Source organism: Rosa chinensis, chromosome 5 (assembly GCF_002994745.2).
Source record: "Rosa chinensis cultivar Old Blush chromosome 5, RchiOBHm-V2, whole genome shotgun sequence".
NCBI classification, from domain to species: domain Eukaryota; kingdom Viridiplantae; phylum Streptophyta; class Magnoliopsida; order Rosales; family Rosaceae; genus Rosa; species Rosa chinensis.
The window spans coordinates 80,854,896-80,879,912 of record NC_037092.1 but is presented as its reverse complement, the minus strand read 5'-3'; the positions used below and the strand labels follow the sequence as shown (position 1 = coordinate 80,879,912).

The following is a 25,017-nucleotide window of genomic DNA, read 5'->3' as shown; positions in this document are numbered from 1 at the left end:
TATTAGACTTTTTTCAATTTTTTAAATTTCTGAGATTTCTAATAAAAAATGATTTTTTAAACTTAAAAATAATTTGGAAAAAAAATTGTCTTTTAAAAAAAAAAAAATTAGAAATGCATTTTTTTAATGTTTAGACAAATATACCCTCAATTTTAATAGCTTTTAACGACAGAATTAACGACAGTGAGTTAAGTGAAAGACGGATGTAAAACTGAGTGAGTTAAGTGATATTCTTGAAAATACAATGAGTTAAGTGTCGAATAAGTCATAACTCAGTGACTATTGGTGATGTTTTCCCTTGAGTTAAATCTCCTTACTTTTAGTACACGATTTGATTTTATTTTATTCTAGTAAATATTTTATTATTTTTACGTGAGATGAAAAGTAAGACCTTAAAGTCTTAAAGTGAGAAGTGAGACCTTAAGGCCCTGTTTGAATGACAGAAAATTATGGTATGGAATGAGAATTAATTTTATTTTTCATTTAAAAATGTCATTTGATTGTAATAAGAGATTGGAAAGGAAATAAAAAATGAGATGGACTGGAAATTGACTCCCTCATAAAGTCTGAATAGAATTACCTAGACTCCCTCATAAAGTCTGAATAGAATTACCTAGTCAGGGGTGATATTCTATTTCCATTTCCCACTTTCAAAGGTAAAATTATATAAATTATCCCTCTAAAAAATTTATATTCCTCCACTAATATTTCTTATAAATTGATGTCATATTTATACTTTAAATAGTAAAAGGTTATTATTGAAAATTATAATTTTATATTTCATTCTTATGACACCAAACTCTACGATAGGAATGGAAAATTAATTCCAGAATTTAATTTCCAGTAATGTTCCAAACACCCTTATGGAAATACCAAAACCTATTTCATTCTATATCGGTATGAGAAGGAAAATAAATCATTTTCCTATCTTGACATTCATGTCAACCAAACGGGGCCTAAGATGAAAAAAATATGGATGATCTGTTTCTGCCTCTAAAGAATGCCTTACTACAAGAGTCTCAACGCAAAAGAATACCTTACTACTAGAGAAATTTATAGGAGACAAAAACTTTTCGAGATGTTGGATCTTCCCGCGGTTGGCTGTTGCTTGGCCGAGTAGTTTATCCACGGTGATTTTTCCGACTCTGTTTTACACCCTCGGCTTTCTTTCACTATTGCAATGATTACAAGCTCTTATTTTATGACGTTATATTCTACGTTGATGGGCTGGTTGACGAATCATTTGTTAGCTTACCTAAATCCTACTTTTAGTATCTCTTTTTTTTCTTTTGCTAGTACCAGTACGACGACCACTTACATATAGCCACGGTACTCCAGTAATGCATAGAAATAATACATTTGGTAGGGACTTCGAAAGAGAACGATCCCAGATTCCCAGAATATAGCAACTGATTGATCCTTCAAGATTCATCAGGTGATCAGGAGATCACTAAGTGACTATATATTGTGTTAGGGGTGCATTATTTCATCTAAAGTTGAAGAACTCTAAACCATCGAGTAGAAACTCATCATCGGAACGTTCGAGTAGAATTTCCATATGTAGGTATATTGAGTACATGAATTGGTTTCTTTCATTTTGTTTTTGTTTTTTCATGTGATCAGTCATCGTGTGTTGGTGAAATGATTGTTTGGTGGCCAGCACCAACCAGTCAACTATTTGCAAACCAGAGAAGTAATGCAGACGTCAACTACGTGTGTAATGAGAGGGCAGATAGTTCTTCCTTATTGGTTATTGCAAGTATGGAACTTCAAGTATTTTGAAAAAATCACAGAAGTAACAGAACTAGCTGTTGCTTTCATTCCATATTTGTGGTTTGCTTGATCTGCTAACTAGTTAAGTTGCAGGATAATTGTGCCTAACTTTCTTTGACATGGGATTTGGTGGAGCAGGTTTATAAATCCTTCCAAATCTCTGACGAGTACGTAGGATCTCTCAAATATCTTTTGAGGGATAGAAAGATGGGTGGGGAAGAAGCAGAACATGATCAGCAGTCACCATTGCTCCTTGGCTTTCCTTCAACAATGGAACCCAGTGAATCTATCAAAAGAACTGGTAATTTTATATCAGCCCATTATTTTTCAGTTCTTGGTCTCATTTTTTTGGCATTCCAGTAGAGATAATAGTCCTCCTTCTCTCATTTATTTGTATTACAAGTTCATTGATGAATTATGAATATAGAGTTAAGATTGCTTTGCAAAGAAAATGTTTAAATTTCTGCCTCTCTGGACAAGTTTTTTTTTCGTCTGCATATAAGGTTCTTGTTTGTGGCTTATACGAGTTCATGTTTTTGGTTAATTGTGAAACTGAATGACAGTTGAGCAAGTCCTTTTTTGTGATTGTTTTCTTCTTGGTTCCCTATGCATTTCCACAATTATGTTTTCAGACAAAAAAAACAAATGTATGCTTACTATATTTCATTTCACAGCAAATCTGGACTTGGTTAAGGTGCTTCCGATCAATTTCCCGTCAGTAATGTTATCAAAGTTTGAACAATTTACTAACAGCTTGATATCCTTTCATTTCTAAAGGCCTTACCCTTAAATTTGGATTGCAATAGGAAGAATTGGACAGAAAACAACTCAAATTTGGACCCTTTAAACAATTGACCAACTTTTTTCGAATGTTTTCAACATAACCATTCGAAACCCCTCAAGTAGTACTCAAACTCTTCTTGATTGATCAAAGTTTTAGTTGGCTTAAAGCAAAGCTACTAGTTTTTTTTTTTTAATTTTATTTTTTTTTTTAATAGAACATTAGAATCTGCAGAATCTATTCACAGACCTAGGGGCTAATTTTTTATGTGACATCTTGTGTATGTAGGGACCATGTGGACGGCAATAGCACATATAATAACAGGAGTAATAGGGGCAGGGGTGTTATCCCTGGCCTGGAGTGTGGCTCAACTAGGGTGGATTGCAGGTCCATTGCTCATGATAGTCTTTGCTTCGGTCACTATCGTCTCCAACAACATTCTCTCTGACTGCTACAGATACCCGGATCCATATGCCCCGACCCGAAACAGGTCCTATTTGGAAGCTGTGAAGCTGTACTTAGGTTGGCATTTCTAACCCCTAATGATACGATCTTTATAAGTAACTGAACATTTCCTTAAACTCCCATAACTTTGACTTGTGTATGATGGAATTTTAGGAGACAAGCTGCAAACAGTGACTGCCGTATTTGTACATGAGAGCTTGTATGGCAGTGGAATTGCCTATACCATTACAGCTGCTGGCAGTGTCAAGTATGAAATCCTTATCAACCCTCTCTCTGTTTTTCAGATAAATGGCTTGTCTACTTGAGTGTCTTGGCACTTTTTTTTTTTTTACATTTATGTTAAGGACTTTTCTTCAATCTACTAGTTTAGTCTCTTGAAGTTGTCTTCTGATATGCTTTCGATAGTTCATTTGTTTTAGCTCAAGTGACTCGGTAGAATTTCTGAATGCCTCCTCATCACAAGCACCAATATGGAAGAATGTTGACATTTCTAAACTGATTATCCACACTATTCCAACCAGACCAAAATTTGGATTAGTTTTACTCATCACTGTGTCAAAATAGTAGTTCAACTTGGTACAAGTTCAGAAACAAAAATTGGTGCAAGTTCGGTTTTGAAAGAAATGAGTTAACAACCTGAAACAAAGGGAAATTTTGGGTCAGATGGTTGAATACCAAACTGGCCCAAAACCAGTTATTTTTTCTCTTCTGTACCAATTTAGAACAAGCTATGGATTTATCTGAGTCATTTCTTTTTACACACTTCCCACATTGCACATTGTACAAACTGATAAAGCCAGAAAATGTAAACCAGTTGCTCCAACTCTAACTTGCTTGTTTCACTTAACCAGTTGCCTTGTCAATTGTCACAACTTCTTTTAGATAATTTGTCCAACACTTCACCTCTACATTTTTTTGGTATTATTTTCTTGTGTTGGCACATTATTTGATACTATCAAATTTATACTGATTGGTGAGTATTGGGACTTCAAATACGTACTTAAATTTTCAACTGTCTTCTTAGATTCTGTGTCCTCATATCTAGTTTCAACCGCCAAACTGCTGCTACTATTGTAAAGTAGCTTTCTGCTGATAGCACAAAAACAGAGTCACAATGATTCACTGAGGATAAATATAGTAGGATCAATCGGAACAAAGAATGTATGCTTTTGGCAACTGGGTTTTTGAGATGGTACAAAGCTAGGACTATTTTGGTTCATCAACTTGTACTTTGTCATACCAAGGTAAATGAATATCTAAAAGGAATTCTGTTTCAACATAACCATATTATGTAAAGGAAAAAACTTACCCACATTATTACAACTTTGCACGAGTCACAGTAGCAGGTGCATCCAACTCTTTAGGAAAAATGAATAGAAAGGTGACCATGACAGCCATTCGATCTTCTATTATTGGAAAGATCCAAATAAGAGTGTATACATCAACCCTCTCACAGGTTAAGCATCCAAAAGGCATACATAGCTGTAATATTTTAATTAATGTCTCGAAACCGATTGCAGCCTTGAAGTTTTATTCCATGGCCTTGTAATTTTGTTGAGTACAGGCTTCTTTTTTCCTTAATTTCACTCTTATCACTTGTTAGTTTCAAAAGGACCTGTCAAAGTTTAGTTTAAGTAGATTTTTGTTCATGCCTTTTTCGACGACACTAGACAAATGGAATAGAACAAGGGTTATCAAACAGCCTTATAGGGATCTCTTTAGAAGGATACAAGGCCAAGTGATATATAAATGAAAATGGCGAATGAAAACAAGTACCAAGCAAGGTATTGTGCTTAGCTGCATCAATGCATGATTGGTATTATAGTCTTCTTCATTATAGTATTTCCTTTGCATGTCTGAAGCTTCATAAGCTACTATTAGTTGAATAAACATGGAAGATCAAAACCCTCTTGAAGTAGCCGATAGTGCTTCATGTGGTGACCATGAAAATGCACTAATAAGAACTGGTAAACAATGACAAATGTTTTCTCAGTCTAAATTAGTAACTCTGGTCTTGAATTTATGGGGTTCTAGTGGGAAGCTGTTCATGATCAATCAGGAACCTTATGGAGTTGTGTGGCTCATATCACTACTGCTGTTCTTGGATCTGGCGTTCTATCTTTGGCATGGAGTATTGCACATCTTGGATAGATTGGAGGCCCGATTTCATTGCTTTGTATAGGAATTATCACCTACAATTCTTCTTCCCTCCTTTCAGATTGTTACAGGTCTACTGACCCTGTAACAGGAACTCGAAACCACTCTTACATGGAGGCTGTCAGAGTGAATCTCAATAGTAAAAACAACCAAACGCCCACCTTTTTTTTTCAGCTTGGTCTTCTTTAGGATTTGTCTTCTGATTTGGTTTAAGTGATAGTTCAGGTAGAAAACAGTCCTGGTTTTGTGGTTTCCTTCTATATTTCAGCATGTATGGAATTGGTATTGCTTATGTGCTTACTACTGCAATTAGTATGAGGTACTTGTTGCTCATGATGTTTTTCTCACTGTAATGAGAATCTGAGGCCTATTGTTTTCTTGTCTTTTAAGCTCTCTCATTTTGTAGTTTTATTTATCGATTCTGAAAATTTTTATGTTTGTGTTCTGTTAATTTAGAGCGATTCTGAAGTCAAACTGTTATCACAAGGAAGGGCATCAGGCTTCATGTACATATGGGGATACTCTGTATATGCTGATATTTGGAGCCGTACAGATTGTTGTGTCACAAATACCAGATTTCCACAACATGAAATGGCTTTCGGTTATTGCAGCAATCATGTCCTTTGCCTACTCTTTTATTGGACTTGGCCTCGGCTTTGCCAAAGTAATAGGTAATTCTTCCATTAGAAAAACTCAATAAGACTTCATATTAGAAAGCAGTGATGCTCTATCAGATTGCTAAAATTATGAATAGAAATCAGGAATTTGGATGCTCTTTTTTAAAGGTGTGATTACTATTGCAGAAAATGGGAGTGTTAAAGGGAGCTTGTCAGGAGTTGCAACCTCTAGTTTTGCTGCTAAATTATGGTTAATCTTCCAAGCAATTGGGGACATTGCTTTTGCCTATCCATACTCTATTATTCTTTTTGAGATTCAGGTTTTCTTTCTAACCTTTTTCACAAACAAAATTCTGATTAACACCATATGAAAAAACAAGGTTAACTTAGAAGCTGATATTGAACTGTGACATCTGTTGAACCATCTAGGATACGTTAAAGTCCCCTCCAGCAGAAAACTACACGATGAAGAGGGCCTCTGTGATTGCCATCATTGTCACAACTTTTTTCTACCTCTGCTGCGGTTGCTTTGGATATGCAGCCTTTGGGGATGACACTCCGGGGAATCTCTTGACCGGATTTGGGTTTTACGAGCCTTACTGGCTCATTGATTTTGCTAATGCTTGCATATTTCTTCATTTGGTGGGAGGATATCAGGTACTACTACTACTACCAACTTTATGATATTGAAATTTTCAAGTTGAATCATCATTTGGAGTTCTTGTAGTTATGTTCTTCTCTTGACATGTTTAACCTTCCAGGTCTATAGTCAGCCAGTATTTGGAGTTGCTGAGAGATGGTTTAGCAAGAAGTATCCAAACAGTGCATTTGTGAACAACTTTTACAGCTTCAAAATCCCAATGTTTGCGAGATTTCAAGTGAATCCCTTCAGGCTATGTTTCCGGACTGTTTATGTCATTTCAACTACAGTAATTGCAATCCTCTTTCCTTATTTCAACCAAGTTTTGGGAGTGTTAGGCGCCTTGAACTTTTGGCCCTTGGCTATATTTTTTCCTGTAGAGATGTACTTTGTACAAAAGAAAATTGGGACATGGACCAAGAAATGGATAGTATTACAGGCATTCAGTTTTGTTTGCTTTCTTGTGACAGTTATGGGTGTCATTGGATCAGTTGAAGGACTTATAAGTGCCAAACTTAGCTAGGGGATTCATGTAATTTCTTCACAAATCAAAATCTTTGTAGTCATTTATTAGTATATTTATTTTTATTGTAAATTATTCTAATGAATCGAAATTGCGTTGAGCAAGTATGCAATTATGCAATGTAGTAGTAGACTTGAGATTTTCATCCCTAAAATCTCTCTACTTTTTATCACTCATTCCACGGAAGATAGTACTTGAACTTAACTAGGTTATTTAACACCGTTAAAGGTAGAGGTACGAAATTATTAACGGGATCAAACAACGCAAAAAATTTGATACACCCAAGTGAAAATGAAAATGACACTATAGTTTGGGTGGTCTTTTGTAAGTAATCCTAGTTTTTATCACTCATTCCACAAAAGATAAGATAGTACCCAAAGACCTGATGTCTTTCCCATACTTTCCTCTTACATAAGAGCTAGAGAGTCTTGTGCTATGACTTCAAACTCATTTCAAATAGCTTTTGTGTCAAATATGTATTTCAGAAATTTTTTGATAACGAGGAGAAGTGTAATATCGGGTTCAACCACAATCGTCCTTTCGAAAAAGTTTCTCAGTATGTCCAATGCCTTAAAAATCAAGTACATGATCGGATCCCACGGGATCTTACGTTAGGACTACTGTTGTTAAACTTGATTACAAAATACAAATGGGATATTGGAGGCCATAATTGAGGTGTTCGAGGCCATGTCTTGCCTCTTCTATGTTAAGCATTGCTCGATCGTCATATAATAAACCTTTTGAACAATTATTAAGAAGGCCATTTCCCTAATAACAACTCAAGCAAAAGCAGAATACAAGTCATTCTACGTCGTGGCTGACGTTTCATTGAACCTGATCAGCTTTGTTTAACAAGCTGAAGCATCAGGCATCCACTCTGATTCACAATCAAAACGGAACAAAGGAACACATCATTAACATATATAGGACCTCCCAAACAGACAACTACATAGCATGCACTCACTATAACATGCCCCCCCCCCCCCCCCCCCCCCCCCAAGCTATCTAGGAAGAAATGCATGCCAGCATGTCTGTGACCCGTACGTGCAATCAACAACCTTTAGCTTCAGAAGCAAGACCTTCCTTCCTCGTCGATCTGTGTACGTTGGTGTGAGAAAGCAGAAATCCACCCAAACGATCAAAGCAGTCAACGGGAGAGAGAGTGTGTCTCAGAGAGATCTAGAGAGAGAGAGAGGTGAGTTGACCAGGTGTCTTGTGGGTGAGCTACCGGCCAAGGTCTCACACGCTCAATGGCGTTGAATTCTTTAATGGAATCATGCACCTTTAATGCTTCTTCGCCCTAGCTCGCACCCCATGCACTTGCAACTCATTCCTTCAATTCCTTATATAAACAATACAAGTATAGGTAACCTGCAATCCCACACTTAACAATACAAAAAACAACCCAAGAAAACTGTTTTCATCTCTTTATTTTTATACAACCCCCTGATTAGTACCCAAATCAAAGAAAAAAGCAGCTTTCTCAGCCTATTAGCAAGCTAGTGATCATCGGGTTCTACTACGTAGTACAACTATTCACTTATTCTTAGTTACTTTCACTACTCTCAGTTCCGAAAATTATTACCATTTTTTAAGTACTAGTACTGGAAGATGGGTCGGATTCCATGCTGTGAGAAGGACAATGTGAAAAGGGGACAGTGGACTCCTGAAGAAGATAACAAGCTCTCTTCCTACATTGCCCAGCACGGTACTCGCAATTGGCGTCTCATCCCAAAGAATGCCGGTAAGAACCTCTCTCTCCGTCCCATCATTCACCGTCTCTATTTCTCTTCCATAAAGACTAAAGCTTTTTTTGTTTGATGATTGACAAGGTTTACAAAGATGTGGGAAGAGTTGTAGGCTACGTTGGACCAACTACCTTCGACCTGACCTCAAGCACGGGCAGTTCTCAGAGGTGGAAGAGCAAACCATTGTCAAGCTCCACTCTGTTGTTGGCAACCGGTAATTAACTCGTGACATAACAAACAAAGCAACTGCACATATCTTATGATTACTAATCACTAATCTGAACGTCACCAGATGGTCCTTAATTGCTGCACAACTTCCTGGTCGCACTGACAATGATGTGAAAAACCACTGGAATACAAAGCTCAAGAAGAAGCTGTCGGGTATGGGGATAGATCCAGTCACCCACAAACCCTTTTCCCACCTCATGGCCGAGATTGCAACCACACTGGCACCACCCAACGTGGCTAACCTTGCAGAAGCAGCACTCGGTTGTTTCAAGGATGAAATGCTCCACCTCCTCACAAAGAAGCCGATCGATTTCCAGTTCCAACATTCTAACACAACACCCGGGAACCGCACAGCCACTTATATCAACAATAAGGAAGAAAAAGATGATACGATTGAGAAGATCAAGATTGGTCTATCAAGGGCTATGCAAGAACCAGACATGTTACATTCACAAAAATCTTGGGATCCTACCGGAGCAACATCTGCAAACCTTACAGGTAACTGCAGTGCTTTTCCCTTGCATTCTATATCTGGATTTCAGTATGGGCTGTCAACATTCGGAAATGAAGGGGGTGGTTCACCATGGAGCCAGAGCATGTGTACGGGAAGCACATGCACAGGGGCAGACCAGCAAGGTCATTTGCATGACAAACTTGATGAAGAAATTGGAGAGGAGTCTGAGGGTGGAAAAGAGTTGAGAAATGGATCCAACATATTCAACTCAGATAGCATCTTGTGGGATTTACCATCTGACGATCTAATGAATCCAATAGTCTAATACAAATTATATAATTGTGATAGATTGGAAAGAATAAATTTGGCAGTGATGAACAATGATAATGATGTAAATAAAGCTATCACAAATCAATTATGGCACAAGAAATTTTAGAAAAAAGATCAATATATTGCTGTTTCTCAATTACCTGTGGTACAACTATATCTATTCTCTTTACTATGAATTACAATGTGAATCAGGCAAAATATGAAGATGAAGAAGAAGTATCAGCCAGAACCTGCATATAACAGTCACAAAGGGGGTTAGAAAAATTGAGGCAATGAAAAAAATTCGTGAATACAGGTTAGATTGGGAAACATAAACCTCGAGTTGCTCTTCGGTAAATGAGTCTTTCTGAATGTTCCATGTATCAGCATGGGTCCGTCGAAATTCTGCAACTGCTTTTGTAACCGTAGATTTCACTGGTGCTGGTTCTCCAGCAAAACGAGCAAGTAAAGTGACATGATCTGGCAACCAACTGATAAAGCAGTGGAATTTTCTCGTGAGATGAAGATTTAATACAACAAACAATGTATGAGAACGAAAAAGGATGCTAAATTAGGGTTGGAACAATGCCACATCTCTAGAAGAGACCATAGTGGAAGCTTATACTCATGAAACTTAAAATTTAATATATAGAGGGAGCTAAACCATAGGACAACTACTAGACTATAGAGGAAAGTCTTTGATGCAATGTTCGTACTCATGGGAATTCTTAGTTTTAGTGCCAAGCTCAAAGAAACCTTATTGCGATTATGATAGGTCTCTCCACACACAGAAAGATAATAATTAGAGGCATTGAGCCACCAAGATAAATTACTGAGACTTTGAGTCTTTTCTAGTTTTTTTTTTTTTTTTTTTTGGTTTTGGAATCATTTCTATTGAATAAGGTACATGGTGCAATGTGTGATCAGACCCCTGAACAATACTGCCTTTTACTCTAGACCTGCTTTTTATTAAAAGCAAATAGCAGGTAAAGCAGATTGACCGACACAGACATACTGACAATTTAAAGCTTTAACAAGCAATGAGACTACTTTTTGTGGGGACAAAAAAGTCTGCTTATATTTATTTTCTCAAACTGCAATATTAAACTTGACATTGATAAGACAAAGGCGTTAATATGCCTTTTTTCCGAAATATCCCTGGTATGGAACATAACCTAAAACATTGAAAGTAAAAAGAGAACAGCAGTGTTCCTAATAATGTCAGATTTAAAGCAGCCAAAAACTGAAGTTGCATGAATTGAACATGACATACCTGGGCATATCATAAGGCGCTGACAGAACGGAAGCAACTAAAGCAAGTACAGCACCATGAATGGAAGCTATGGGTTCGCTTGAACTCAAATTTCTGCAATCATGGATGGAAGTATATATCAAAGGAAAAATAGGTAACATCTACTAGGACTAATACAAGAGTATTTCATAAGCAAGGGAAATACCTCCGTTTTCTCTTCCTCTGAAGATCAGTAGCTTCTTTGTAAGCTTTGTCACGGAAGTCTTTAGCTAGATCTTCATCGCCACCCTTCGTTAGGCCCGCCAAAACAGCTGCAGCATGTTCTCTTACCTGAGACATAATAAAGTTAAGAATACAAAATCTACGAGTACCAAAATCATCCCTTCAAAAAGGAAAAGAAAAGAAAGAAAGAATAAAAAAAAAGATTTATCAATCATTGTTCGAGGACCATTATTTAAGAAATACTAGAATTCCAGTTTTCTCTACTTCACAGGTTGAAAGATTTAGACTATCAACACGATTTAATAATTAAAGTTCTTTATATAAAACATTTTGACAGACTAGATTATAAGTCATCAAAAAAATTAAATTATTCACTCAAACCAGAAATTTACCTCAACTTGGTTGTCTACAAGTAACTTTTCAACAGTTCTCCAAATTTGTTGTTTCTCCCCAGTTGAGAGAATGAAAGTGTGCCTGTTCGATAAAAGTAATAAAACAAAGACTTCTCAACATGTATGCCAAAAATCAATATATTCAGCCAACAATAAACATTATGTGAAACTAGAGAGTTAAAGGTGAAAACAAATAAAGGGTGTACCAAACATTGTAAAGTTCCAAATCTCTTAAATATCAAGACACCATATGAAAAATCTAAAGCACAATTTGATTTGTATTTTTTATATCCACTAAAGTAGCCCTAAAGGCACAGAAAGAAGGAAACTAGAAGATCATCACAAAAAGGATGAGATGCAAAACTTCATACCTGTACATAAAAGTCCGCAGATATGTCAATGTTGCAGATCTAGTGCGCCAGTTAGAGTCATTGGCAGAAGAAAGAATCACAGATACGGCCTCTTGGAGATGAGGTCCCCAAAAAATCCTCCATTTTAGCAACTCAAAAGCTGCCTTGGCCAAGGTTGACAGTTCTTTACTTGAAGTTTCCTAGAAAACAAAAATAAAATATTGAAAACAAAACTTAAATAACTCATATTTAAATATTGATGCCCAACAAAACTGCACCACAGCAAGAAAGCCTTGTAAATTGTAAACCTATTTTCAACTTTTTTAAAATGAAGTCTTTCTTTCTTATTAAAACAGAAAATTTATATATGCTAATTGAGGAAAGGGCCTTGAGGCAGTATAAGAAAAGTGGAACAGATCAACTGACATGAAGCCAATAACAGCTGCTTGTTCAACATGTTGAGCAACTCCTCAAATTTTAAATTTCAACTTGCAAAAGTGATAAAATTTAATCCAGAAACTCGTTCACTTTCTCTTGATTCAGCAAGAAAAATTTACATAATGTTAATCTTCAGGAGGATTAAAAACTTACCCCATAATAGTCAATCAAGATAAACTCAAAAGGAACAGTATAATCTAGAGGATTTCATACTCAAATTTTTACTTCACTTACCTGCAATGATATCACAGGATAAAGAAATCCCACAATTACATCCAGCAGATATGATGATCTTGCAGACCTCAACGATGAGATGATAAAATGGAAAAGCTTCACAAAACATAAAATTTTAAAACTGATCAGTTTAATGTTCTATATGAATAAGAAGATACTTTTAAAACAGTTTTTCAAATTAGTACCGTTTCCATCCATTTGACATCAGCTTGTGAATCCCCATTCAAATGTCCGTTTTCAGGAGTAATATTTTGTGGGGTTTCCATACTGTCAGAATGAGTGCTATTCTGAATATTCATTACCACTTCCGACACTCGCTCTTTTAAAAACAGAACCCAACTTCTCCCATCAAATTGATTGCCAAGACCTTTACTAGCACTCCCATTTGAACCGTCATGATCAAATGACTCATAAAGACGAATGTTAGAGCACAACACAGAAAGGGCAACACCCATAGCTTCTCTTACCTGTCCACACATACTTATCGTCAAAATATATAAATTAAAACTAGAAAGAATAACTTTCAAGGTTAATGCAAAGCATATATCAATACAGACATAGAAAAAAGATTAATAGTAGAACATAACCACACATGAGAGATCACTTTGCTTCACTCTATTATTCTTTATCTTAATATAAGAATCCCTTACACAGTTACATATATCTAAATGGACAATACGAGATAAAGAGAGTTTGCAGGGGCTGAAGGTATTTCAACAGTTGAAGTCTCTAAATTTTTTAGATCATAATCTAGTGTTTATACTTACAGAAGAAATGCTGAATTATTTTGCTACACAAAACTCTGTTTCATGGATTTCTTTACAGAAATCACATGATAGAGCAATGGTAAATAACAAATATAAAATACCGTTTCAGTCTTTCTAAATATAACCAGCCTCTAGTAATAAAAGAATGTACAGACAACACAGCCAAAGTATATCTTATGACAAAAGTACAGTTAGGAGTTCTGCTAATATATACTTTATTCCAATGGCCATATAAGCTTATTCTTATTTAATAAACCAATGGATAATGGAAAGAAACACTTGGTTAAAGTGAAACAGATCTGAAAAGACATGCTTACTTGGGCGGATGAATGGCACATGTTACCAAGCAACTCCTCCAGAAGTCTATAGTGGAGCTGAATTTCAGCTAATGGCATTTTCTGGGGAGATAGTTCTACAAGGGCGGCTGAAAGAAAAGCATAGCGCTTGGCAACTACAGTGGTAGTGACTGTTCCTGGTAAAGGTGTAGCCAGACAATCTAGTACTGATTGTCTCAAAAGAGGAACTCTAGTTCCATATTTCCCTTTCCCGGTAACTGCATAACGTATGCAGGCTGTCCATTCGGGTATTGATTCTACTGAATGAGCTAGAATTACGTTCTGCAACTGGACCACCATCCAATTATCCCATGCTTCTTTGATACCATTAACATCAGAATGCAACATTCCAGCGAAAGCTTCAGCAGCAACGCACTGCTTGGACCTCTCCTTGGCATTTGAGAACTCCTCCAATGAACTTTTCAGTGCCACTACGACGGGCATACCACATTCTTGTATTAGCCGTTTGAATATTCTCGCATAGTTTGAGTAAAAGGTGTCACTTCCTAATAAAGAGATCCAAGTTGGAGTGCGTGGCCATGAAGAGGTAAAGTCAAAATAAAAGCGGGTGATTGATTTGTCTGCTAGGCTCTGAAAAGAAGAGTTCCCATGATTGCCTCTAGTACTGCTTTCAGTATCAGATATTATATGAACATGAGAAAGACTATTCAAAGTCTCACTGAAAAATCCATCTTCCTGAAATATTTGAGTTAACTCTCCTTCAAGAGACGATTTTCTAGCTCCTTGCAATTTCTCTGAGGAAAAACTCTGTTTTTCATCTGACAGTTTATAAGGTGATTCTTTTAATAGCGTATTTAGAGCTGAGATTGCTAGTATCCTTGTCTGAGGAAGCTGACTTTTTAAATTCTTTAGGAAGTGACCTGCAAAGGATTGATCTAAAAGATTTAGAACCTTTTCTGAACTTGACAGATAGTAGATTGAAAATTAAATGGGGAAATCCCTGGGTCAAAACAAACATGAACCCACCAGCAGTTTCACTCAGAATTTTGGAGGAGGAACTTGGGTCATTCCTAGATGCCATAGCCAACAGCAATAAAACCCTATTAGCCATCAGATTGTACCTGGCAAATACAAAAGATAAAACTTAATACAGAAGGTCATGAACTTCACACTCAAGGCATTTAATCAAAGGGAAACACAATCACTCTGAACATTATTTCTATCCAAGTATTAGGCTCAAGGGACCAGGAGGTTAAAAGATATTGGAAACTCAACAAAGTTCTAGATCCTCAAGGAAAAGGTCCAAGATATGTAGCTATCTTACCTCCAATGCAAGCCCATAGAATCAAAACTCATAGAACTGATCTGAGAAACCAAATCTGTAAAATCTGGTGCATCAACATGATTGTCTGATGAATTGAAATAGCTTCTCGATACTCCAGCAAAGTGAATGTTGTATTTGACAAAAAGCTGCATTAAATGACAAAAATAACAAAGATTATTTTTTTACAACATGAAAAGTCTCAAACTAGGCTCTATATCAATTTTTGGAGTTACCTCGTTGATAGCTTTCTGGGTTTTCAGTGATTCATGATGAGAGCTTCAAGCAGGAGAAAGAAATATCACAGTTCAGTTAAAATAAATTCAAGATTCATCATTATTATACCAAATCCATTACAGATATATTATGAAATATGCAGCTTACCTTGAAAGAATTCCAAGGATAAATGAAGAGAATGACTTAGGGTCCTGGAATAGCGGAAAATATATCAGTAATTTTCATTCTTAACATAAATGGTAGACAGCAGTTTCTGTTGAATGATTACCATTGTCAAATGCTTGAGAACTGTTTGTGTAGCAAGGACTGCACAAGAACCAAGCACTGCATATTCTGGTGCCTTGGGGTTTCGTAAGTTCTCAGTGTGAGAGAGAACACACTTTGAAACCATAGATGGCCATCTCTTTATCATTTTTAAAAGATATTTCCCAGCAAGTCTGGACACAATGTGAGAAACTTGATCAGCTATGGTAAAAAAAAGTATAAACGCACTGAAATTATTAACAAAACCAATGCCATAAAGAAAAATCAGGGAGTAGGACATATATTGACTATTTCAAAACAACATAACTGGGCAAAGGAAAAGGAAAAACTAATTGTCCACTTGCAAATATACCAAGTACAAGTTGAAACATCAATGGCAACCAACTTACTACGGGAAGAAAGCAAAAAAGATATGGAAAAACGCATACTCACATTTTGAGGAAAATTTCCTGCTATTCTACCACTAAACCAGGAGACATTTCTAGAGCTCGCTCATTTTTCAAATATGAAAACTTTTAGGCTACAAAATAGTTAGGTCATGCATCATGCACCTTACAAAAGTCTTTAACCAAATATTTTAGGACTAGAGGTACACTGTACACCTATGAGTTGCATACAGTGCTAAAATGTAATCCCGTCAATGGCACGTCAATTTTGTCACTTTGCTTCTATACCTATGTTGAATCGATCTCAGATACATATGCATGCCTAGTAGGCTTCATTTTTTTTTCAACAGGTATGTATAGATTACCAAAGATATGATGTGCATCAACACAGTTGTTACATATCTGCAACTAAGCCAAGCAAGATCTATTTCTGTTAAGGTTTCAATATAAAGTAGGGCCAAGATGATTAAAGACTCACATTCGAACAGTTTCATAGCTATGCAAAGAGAGATTTAGAAGATCATCCACCAAAAGATTCACATGTTCTGGTGGACCAAAATTCCCAGTGCGAAATATATGGTAGGATGACTGGGATGATCTCCAAGTATTGTGCATGAATGCCTTGTCAATGAGTGCCCACCGCGGCCTGGTAGAGAAGAACATAATCAAGGTCAACTGCTAAAGTACAAATGCATAGTTCCTATGACAAAAGGGGGGTCAGCAAGCTTAATGTATTTTTTAAATCCAAACATAACTACACTCACCTTCTCTTCCCTTTAGAGTGAGCTGAAACAATAAAATTTATTGAAGGCTCTATAATGGCAGCAGATTCCAATTTCCATGCCTGCCTGTGATTGGCCCATTCATCATACTCCATACTTCCTGCATGAGGTAACTGATGTAAGATAATAACCCTGAAAGATGGGAGTTGGGTGAGGGTATTATTTAGAGTCAACGTTGACTACCATAATTTCCTAAAGCATCCATAATACGAATGATGAGGACCAAGAGGATGCTGTCATCTGATTTTTTCTCAAGTAAATACCTGCACAGTGCACAAATACGAAATAGGATTCAGTCCGAGACCCGCACGGATGACCTAAATTATATCAACAGGAACAATGAAAAGTAGACATTACTTGCAGGCTGCATGTATAATCTCAGCAGCTTTTTCCCGCAATTTAGTGTTGCCCACAGTTGCACCTGTTGCTCCTGCTATTAAAAAGGAACCATGATTTGGATTTTCGACAGTTCCATTCCTTGATGATGGGGTGAAGTCGGGCAAGCAAGTCAAAACACCTTGCAATGAAGAATCTATTCGCAAAAGAGTCACTTTTAAGTGCTCCTTCTCATCTCCTGCGCGAAAACATTCAATATGGTGTCAGACACTATAACTTTAGTACCATACATACAGAAATGTATTCACAAACATGTCCATGCCCACATTTGTGATCTTGTATTAATATGTGCATATGTTTATTATTATTTGATACACTGGCATCAATATCAAGATAATGTTCTATAAAAGTAAAGGCCATCATCAATCGTCTTACTGATTCACATCTAGCTCCTGATAATAAATATTCCTTTAGTACTAAATGTGTTCAGAATAAAGGAATATGTACTAGTGAAATTACCTGGATCAGAATGTATTTTAGTTTGACATATTCTTAGAAGATCATCCAAAGCCGACCGGAAATGAAGGTCCAAAAGTTCATTTGCAAATTTAACTTCCTCAACACTAGGGATATGCCATTTAGGGCCCATCAATGGTTTATCGTCTGAATAATCTTTTGAGCTGATCCATTCCTCTAATGCAGTAGCATTTGGGTGATGCAAAATACACCTAAGAAAGAAAAAAATATTATTTTCTACTTCCACAGACAGACTGACTGTAATGGAACTATAGCAAGGAGAGATAAATATACTTGTACTGATCAATAGGATAATAAAGAACCAAGCTTCCAAGGAGAGACCGAAGAAGATGATCACCAGCTCCATTGACCTGCCAAAGAATCATTTGAACCATTGAACAATTTCAGTGAGCATCGCATGTGGAAACAAATGTCATCGCAGTACATGAAAACAGAAGTGTGTGGAAAGAAACTGTTTATCATGAGAAACAAAAGTCATCACAATATAAGACCTTCCAAGATGGAGATTCAAAAGCAGAAACAACAGCCTCTTTGAACTGATCCTTGTATCGCAGAAGAGCAGGACCTCCATAACTTATGGCAACTGATAATATTTTTAATTGATAATCAATTGCTGTTTCAAGAGCCGGAGAAATTGTCGGTTTAGCCTGGGAAAAAAACATCAAAGTTTGAAATAAGGATCTACCAGGATCACAGAAGCAAATGGTCAACATCATTCACAAGAAAAAGTACCTTGGTTGAAACTGAAGCATCGCATATTCCTCTACCTCCAAATCCTGTAGACGGTGTTCCTTCTAAAGAGGATATAACAGACAGTAAAATTGGCTCAACCAGTTGAGTAACTGCTTCTTCTGGGTTTGAATAAACACATGCACAACAAAGCAGTCCGACCTCTGCAATTGCCCCCGGAAGGATATTTGTCTTGACAAACTTGGATATCTTCTTCAAAGCCTGCCAGTGATTTGAGGAAAATATTAGAATAATCTGTTGAAAAATTGAATCATTAATATAGATTTGAGTTTTGAAGTAAAAAAAAAATTGAATAACCTGATTATAGAGGGGTTTTGAGAGTCTTCCAAACAAGATTTCAAGCATGCAATAGTAGTAAGGACCATCCTCAACCAGAAAAGTTCCTGATGTTGCTGATGAGTGCAAGCCTTCATTCCTGCAGTACCAGTAACCAATTATTAAAAAAAAAAAATTGAAAAGGGAAAACTGTTGCAAATCTATATCCAGAATGGCCAAATTAATAATAAAATATTAGAAATTATTCTACACACCGACGGTGCAAATGACTCAACACTTAGAAGATGATCTCAACCCTTGATATTTATAATTAATATTTTTATTAATAACCTAAGAGTGTATCTAATATAATCTAACCATTCATTTATGTCGGTGCAAGTGCACGTCGGTGCACTGAATCCTCCCCCATAAAATATGCAAGTGAAGAAATAGACAACTGAATTGCAATACTTACGTAACACTGCTTGGTTCCAAGTGTAGAAGTAAGGCAAATAAGCGACAGAAGAACTCATCCAACCATTCAGAAAAGCGAATCATTGGCATGACTGACACCTCATCATCCAATGAAGACATCTGTGAACATAAGCAAGTTGGTAAAACTATATCTACACTACGTATAGACGTAATATCTGTGTTTGGTAGGGATTATGTGCTTACATTGGAAAATATAGAACCAATTAATTGCATTGTTGCCAAGGTTTTAGGAGGATCATTGGCATCCATACCAAGTAATGCATTGGATAACGAAACCATCAGTAGCTCAATGAACTCATCACCAGCTTCACCACTACCAATATCAATTGATTTTACTGTAGAGGTTGACAAGGATTTGAGGAATAATGAACGGCCAACAAATGCTACTGACATCACAGCAACTTGCAACTGGTGGGTGGCAGTCATCTGACTAGACACAAAGGTTGTTAAAGAATAAATTAATTCAATGACAGAAACACCATTACATGAGTGAACATTGTGCGTTATCCTATCAATTGGATGCAATTCTGGAGACAAACATCTGAACTTTGTACGACTAGGTCTTTCAGCCGAAAATAATCCCGTGAAAATCAGGTATAAAGGTTTTTTGATGTCTGTTTGAGCAGAAATTTCTTTATTTCCGATTGTTTGTACAGCTGTTTCTTTAAATGGAGAGAAAAACGAAATCAGTCACGAAGATTTTTCTGCAGCTTGTTTGAACATTGTAATAATAAAAAATAAAAATAAAAAATAAAAAAATTCCAGTGCAAAGAGTTTTCTGGACACATGAGCCTTTCCTTTATCTTTGTTAAAAGAATAGAAAACACAGGAGAATTTTTCCAAGCAACATGTTGAGTTTCCTCTTCTTTTTTTTTGTCAAAATGCAGCATTTTTGAGTTGAAGCCTTGAGTTTACTACATTACCAAATAGCAGAAAAAGAAAACCAGATCATAGTTTACCAGGAAGCAAAAAGTTTTCCTATGAATCTATTTTCCATCTTATACAGAGTAACTGAGTCGTTGCTAACCACATCTTCTCCATATTCAATAGTTCTAGAACAAAGAAATACATGTAATTAGACTAACCGTCTCCAATGCCATATGGAAGCGAGATGCAACAAAAGGAAGGATTAGAGAAGGCTCCACGTAAGATAAAATTGAAGTTGCAGCAGCTACTGTCTCAGAAAGATGTTCATTCTTGCTATATTGACCGCGATCAATTAACTTCAGCACCACTTTAACAAAGAAATGCCTTTCTGATTTTCCTAGACACTGTTCATCCTGTCTATCTTTATTTACTTTCCTGGAATAAAGAGTAATTTAGCACCAAGACAAGAGAATAGGCTCAGGCATACTGAGTACAAAATGCTAAACCATGCAAAGAGATTCTTACAATTGTTCATTCTGTAATCGCTTCTGGAATGAAATTACTAAATGGAGCAAAAAACGCTCTAATGAGTAAGTCCAGCGGCCGCCGTTAGAAGGATGGTAATATCTGCAAAAATAAACGCTAGTAAAGATCCAAATAATCAATGTTCAAAACAATCCACATTCGTCAAACAAAATAACAGAAAAATGAAAAAGAGTACTATTGAGAGTATACAAACTGTTCTAAAAGGTTGACCAATTTTTCAAAGTGCTCCAGCACCGAGCTACCAGGTTTCAATAGATAGACCTGCAATTCCAGTAATAGTATATCATTGTACTGTCCTAGGAAGTATATATATATATATATAGACACACACACACACACATATATATACAGGCACCAATTCATTAACATGTAGGCATGGCATATGAATCTTACTATTGACTTTGCAATGCCCTTTGCTGGGGTAACTGTCCTATTGGAGAACAAGAACCTTGTGTTTCTCGGAACATCCACAGAAAAGGGATACGATCCACTTCCATTTGCAACAGGAACCTTAAGACATGGGATAAAAACATGAATGTTTCATTATGTCCAATACAATCTTTGATACTTTTCTATTATTACAGGCCAAGTTAAGAGTACAATTACATATGATGGTACACTATATCAGGCACTATGTACATCTACTTCTTTGATGACAAACTTCAGAAACTAGCAAATTATGCATGCTCCAAGAATAACCAAAATATCAGGCAAAGGACATATAACTTGGCTCAAACTGCCTCTGAAGGGAAAATACACTCACCTCAAACATATTTAAGAATCTAGTGAAAAGTGTAGGCAAGTAACTCTCCCAATCAATAAATCTGTAGTTCTTTACAACACGAGCTATAATAGCTGTCCATTGACTGTTCCAAAATTGGCAATTTGGTATCGAGTCCCACAGGTCCATTAACTCCTTGATCCAATCACTGCAATAACAACAACAAAAGGTGATGTGCCACAAGTAATGTCGAAAACCATAAAGAACATGGCAGAGATAATGTGCTCCTTACTGTGTAAAGAATTCCTGGTTGTCCAAGTTTGTAGGAAGAAACAGTCTAACAAACCCAGATCCCTCAAAGGATGAGTTATGCCAAGGATTTTCCAACAGAGATCTGCATGATTGTCTCATTAGATGAAAATCAACAAAAGAGAGGAAGTGGACTAACTAAGAGTTTTCTTTCTATAACCTAGCTACTGGTTTTTTAAAAGGTCTCTTTTTGTGAATCTACCTACGTAAAGAACAACATACATAATGTTTGTGGGTGATGACAGTATGGGAAGGTCAAACCAAAATGAAACTGGAAACAAGAAAACCATGCAAGTGTGACTTGGAGCATGCATACCAGTACTTTATTCCATTCGGCATATCAATCAAAAAAGTCTTATAGCCTTACAGGCGGACAGAGAGGAACAAAGAAAAAGACCTTACGTATCTCAAAAACACTAACAAAATCAAGGGGAAAAGGCCTCAAGTACTTACCTAAACTCAGACCATATCTCAACGGCAGAGCCTGGGGGAAAGAACTTCCGGCAAGACCGAACAAGAGAAGTAGTAGCCTCAAAATGCCGTTGTCTCAATCTCCAGCCTTCAGGACCTGTATTCCTGTAACATGTGTCAAGTCATGAAGTTTTCCAAACACTGTCTATCGTTTGGTTGAGCAGTTGGTGACATGGCATAATCATATTTACTAACCCAAATATTTAAGAGAAACAACGACAAGAACCATACAACAATTAAAACATTTTTCAAGTTACGTAAGTTATCTGATATTATCTATTTTATGCTTGCTTGAGATCATTGGCTTCAGAATTTAGACAGGGTTTTATTGCACTTCATTTTTTTTTTATGGCATTCAGGAGCAGAAACCAAAGCACTCAAAACGAGTCATGATCTTCATTCTTGAGATTTACAGTACCAAGGTTGCTCCTTGGCACTTTTACTTATAAATAAAGAGCTAATGGTAAATTCCTATACCTATGCGTATAGAAGGCAACATATTAGAAGGTGGAATATGTAAGACTCACCTACTGAAATGTGTATGAATCAGAGTATCATACAAAGGGCGCCACTTTACCTTCAACGACAACTTCTTCCGATACTTGTTGAGTAATTTCACAAGAATATTTCCCCACCTAACCTATTCAAAAACAAAACAAACCCACATTATAACAAACACGACATAATGCCATCAAGCAAGTAGCAAAACAACCAACAAAATCACATACACAAAGCATTACCTGTGCATAAAGCTTATTCTCCGATACATGAAACAACTCCAATCCAAATTCAATCAGTCCACTCGCATCTTCCATACACACTTCACTCTTTGCCTTGATGAAACTGCACACAACAAAGCAACACTTGACTAACCAAACCTCCATAACCCACTCATTGCCTACAAAACCTCAACTAAATCCTAAAATCACAGTAAATCACAAAAACAACAGAAACCCATTTCCAAGAAGCAAAATTTAACCAAGAAAAGTAGTAATTGAATTGAAAAAAAAGATAAAGAAAGTGAATTGGGTGGGCGCTCACAGGTCAATGACAGAGACCCATTTGAGAGTTGCATAAACTGAATCAGGGTCATCGGAGCGGTAGGAGTTCTTGACGGAGGAGACGACGCGAGAGAAGGAGTCCCTCTCCTTGATGGACTCCTCGGCGACAGGTGGAGGAAGCCAAGCATTGTAAAGATGCATACTTTTGGGCGAGAATTTTGATCCCAATTGGGAGATTTAAGAGAGTGTTGGGTTTGCTGCTGCTAGTGTTCTACTTATACAAAGACTCTGGCTTTCTTAACAAGAAAGTTGCCTCTCTCTCTCTCTGATTGGGATTTTCGGTTTTCTTGAGGGAAAAGATGAAAAGGGGTGACTGACCGGCTACCGGAGACGGTGGTTCTGTTCACTTTTATTGACTTGTTAATGGGGTGAAAAATCCCAGTGCCTTATATACCACGGTGTCACTTGTACTTTGTGCTAAGAGTATATGTGGTAAAAAAATAACTAAAAACAATTAGCTAAAAAAAATATTAAAAAAAAGAATAATAATAATTATAAAATTATGCCCAGTACTATTTTATCTATCGGTGTAAGTTTTTGCTTTGTAAGTGGGAGGTCGTGAATTCGATTCATAATAGATTAGTTGTTGTATATGAGTTGTTGTACTATTAGGATAAAATTTTAATTGTCGTCTATAAAAATAAAAGAGAGATTGATGTGGAGATGAAGATGAGTGATGGCCTTGAATCAAAGCTTTGAGAGGCATGCATCGTGTCTTTCATTCGACTTGGAATGAGTCATAAAGACAATGACTCTGCTTGTATTGTTGCCTCTATTTTGAAGTTGTTGGCATGTATCGATAATATCGATAATGTCCTTGAAGTATCTAAACTGCTACAATTATTGATATTAAATGTAAGACTAAATATTCGTTATTCCTCATACTTTTGCATGAAAAACAGTTTAGTCTAAAATTTTAAAATTAAACAGTTTAGTCCTTATTCTTTCTAATTCTCACACAACAGGTCCTAAAATGACTATTATACCCCTCACCTTTTTTTTTATAAATTTTTTCTGCCTCTCTCTCTATATACATACATACATACATACATACATATATATATAGTGTGTGTGTATATATATATATATATATATGTGTGTGTGTGTGTGTGTGTGTGTAGAGAGAGAGAGGGAAAAAAAAAAAAAGGAATAAATACTCGTTACTCCAAAATTTTGGATAACATAGATGAATCAACTAAACTTTGTAGGATGAAGATCAAAATATTAAGAAACAGTTACATTTAAGGATTAACTCGTTACTCCTCATACTTTTGTATGAAAAACAGTTTAATCCAAAATTTTAAAATTAAACTGTTTAGTCCTTATTCTTTCTAATTCTCACACAACAGGTCCTAAAATGACTATTATACCCCTCAAAAAAAAAGTGAGGGGTATCAAAGTCATTTTAGGACCTGTTGTGTGAGAATTAGAAAGAATAAGAACTAAACTGTTTAATTTAAAAAATTTGGACTAAACTGTTTTTCATGCAAAAGTATGAGGAGTAACGAGTATTTAATCCTTAAATGTAACTGTTTCTTAATATTTTGATCTTCATCCTACAAAGTTTAGTTGATTCATCTATGTTATCCAAAATTTCTATATAATTTCTATTGATAACCGATATTTCTTCAATTTCTTTATGAATATATATGTTTCTTGCATCTTTGGTATTTCCTTGACTTTGGTTACTATATATATACTCGTTCTCTTTGTTTACTCACACTTGTGAGTAGTCTTAGCCAACCTCATATGTTTATTTACTCACCTGTCCTCTTCTCAAAGAAAACGAAATTACACTACACTCTCTACTTTATTTCCATCAAGAAAAACGTTCACTAGTCCAATTATAATAGATTACAGAGTGACTTAGGAAGAAAGTCTATATCTAAGACTAGAAATATAAATTCCATTTTCTAACCCATTGATCAGGTCACAAAAGTAGTTGCCTTTGATCATGACCCCATAGATTTTAAGCAAGTGACCCTTCCATGTTGCACGATGTGTTGCTTTTCATGTGGCTTCTGTTTTTGAGG

At 36.2% G+C, this 25,017-nt stretch overlaps 3 protein-coding genes across 3 annotated transcripts; 2 read left to right on the top strand and 1 right to left on the bottom strand.

The window, feature by feature from the left end:
- The first annotated feature begins 1,681 nt into the window (after positions 1 to 1,681).
- Positions 1,682 to 7,080, top strand: LOC112164690 (probable amino acid permease 7). Its single transcript, XM_024300979.2, has 8 exons — positions 1,682 to 1,795; positions 1,912 to 2,074; positions 2,843 to 3,076; positions 3,173 to 3,266; positions 5,633 to 5,847; positions 5,980 to 6,113; positions 6,223 to 6,450; positions 6,555 to 7,080. Exons 1-8 carry the CDS (start codon positions 1,697 to 1,699, stop codon positions 6,954 to 6,956), a joined length of 1,569 nt encoding a protein of 522 aa, XP_024156747.2. The 5' UTR covers positions 1,682 to 1,696; the 3' UTR covers positions 6,957 to 7,080.
- Positions 7,081 to 8,567: 1,487 nt separating this feature from the next.
- Positions 8,568 to 9,711, top strand: LOC112164693 (transcription factor MYB80). Its single transcript, XM_024300981.2, has 3 exons — positions 8,568 to 8,700; positions 8,789 to 8,918; positions 8,997 to 9,711. The coding sequence occupies exons 1-3, from the start codon at positions 8,568 to 8,570 to the stop codon at positions 9,709 to 9,711; spliced, it is 978 nt and encodes a 325-aa protein (XP_024156749.1).
- Positions 9,695 to 23,288, bottom strand: LOC112164689 (proteasome activator subunit 4). The gene is made up of 35 exons (XM_024300976.2): positions 22,965 to 23,288; positions 22,664 to 22,766; positions 22,451 to 22,563; positions 21,906 to 22,028; positions 21,436 to 21,537; positions 21,186 to 21,351; positions 20,816 to 20,932; positions 20,616 to 20,683; positions 20,402 to 20,503; positions 20,095 to 20,311; positions 19,193 to 19,435; positions 18,990 to 19,108; positions 18,557 to 18,674; positions 18,242 to 18,460; positions 18,001 to 18,156; positions 17,783 to 17,859; positions 17,492 to 17,700; positions 16,994 to 17,210; positions 16,820 to 16,899; positions 16,619 to 16,736; positions 16,333 to 16,500; positions 15,473 to 15,641; positions 15,352 to 15,395; positions 15,204 to 15,246; positions 14,971 to 15,116; positions 14,673 to 14,767; positions 13,668 to 14,566; positions 12,769 to 13,050; positions 12,584 to 12,679; positions 11,933 to 12,111; positions 11,562 to 11,643; positions 11,153 to 11,277; positions 10,969 to 11,061; positions 10,033 to 10,186; positions 9,695 to 9,946 (listed from the first exon to the last, which is right to left on the bottom strand). Exons 1-35 carry the CDS (start codon positions 23,123 to 23,125, stop codon positions 9,905 to 9,907), a joined length of 5,445 nt encoding a protein of 1,814 aa, XP_024156744.1. The 5' UTR covers positions 23,126 to 23,288; the 3' UTR covers positions 9,695 to 9,904.
- Between the last annotated feature and the right edge of the window lie 1,729 nt (positions 23,289 to 25,017).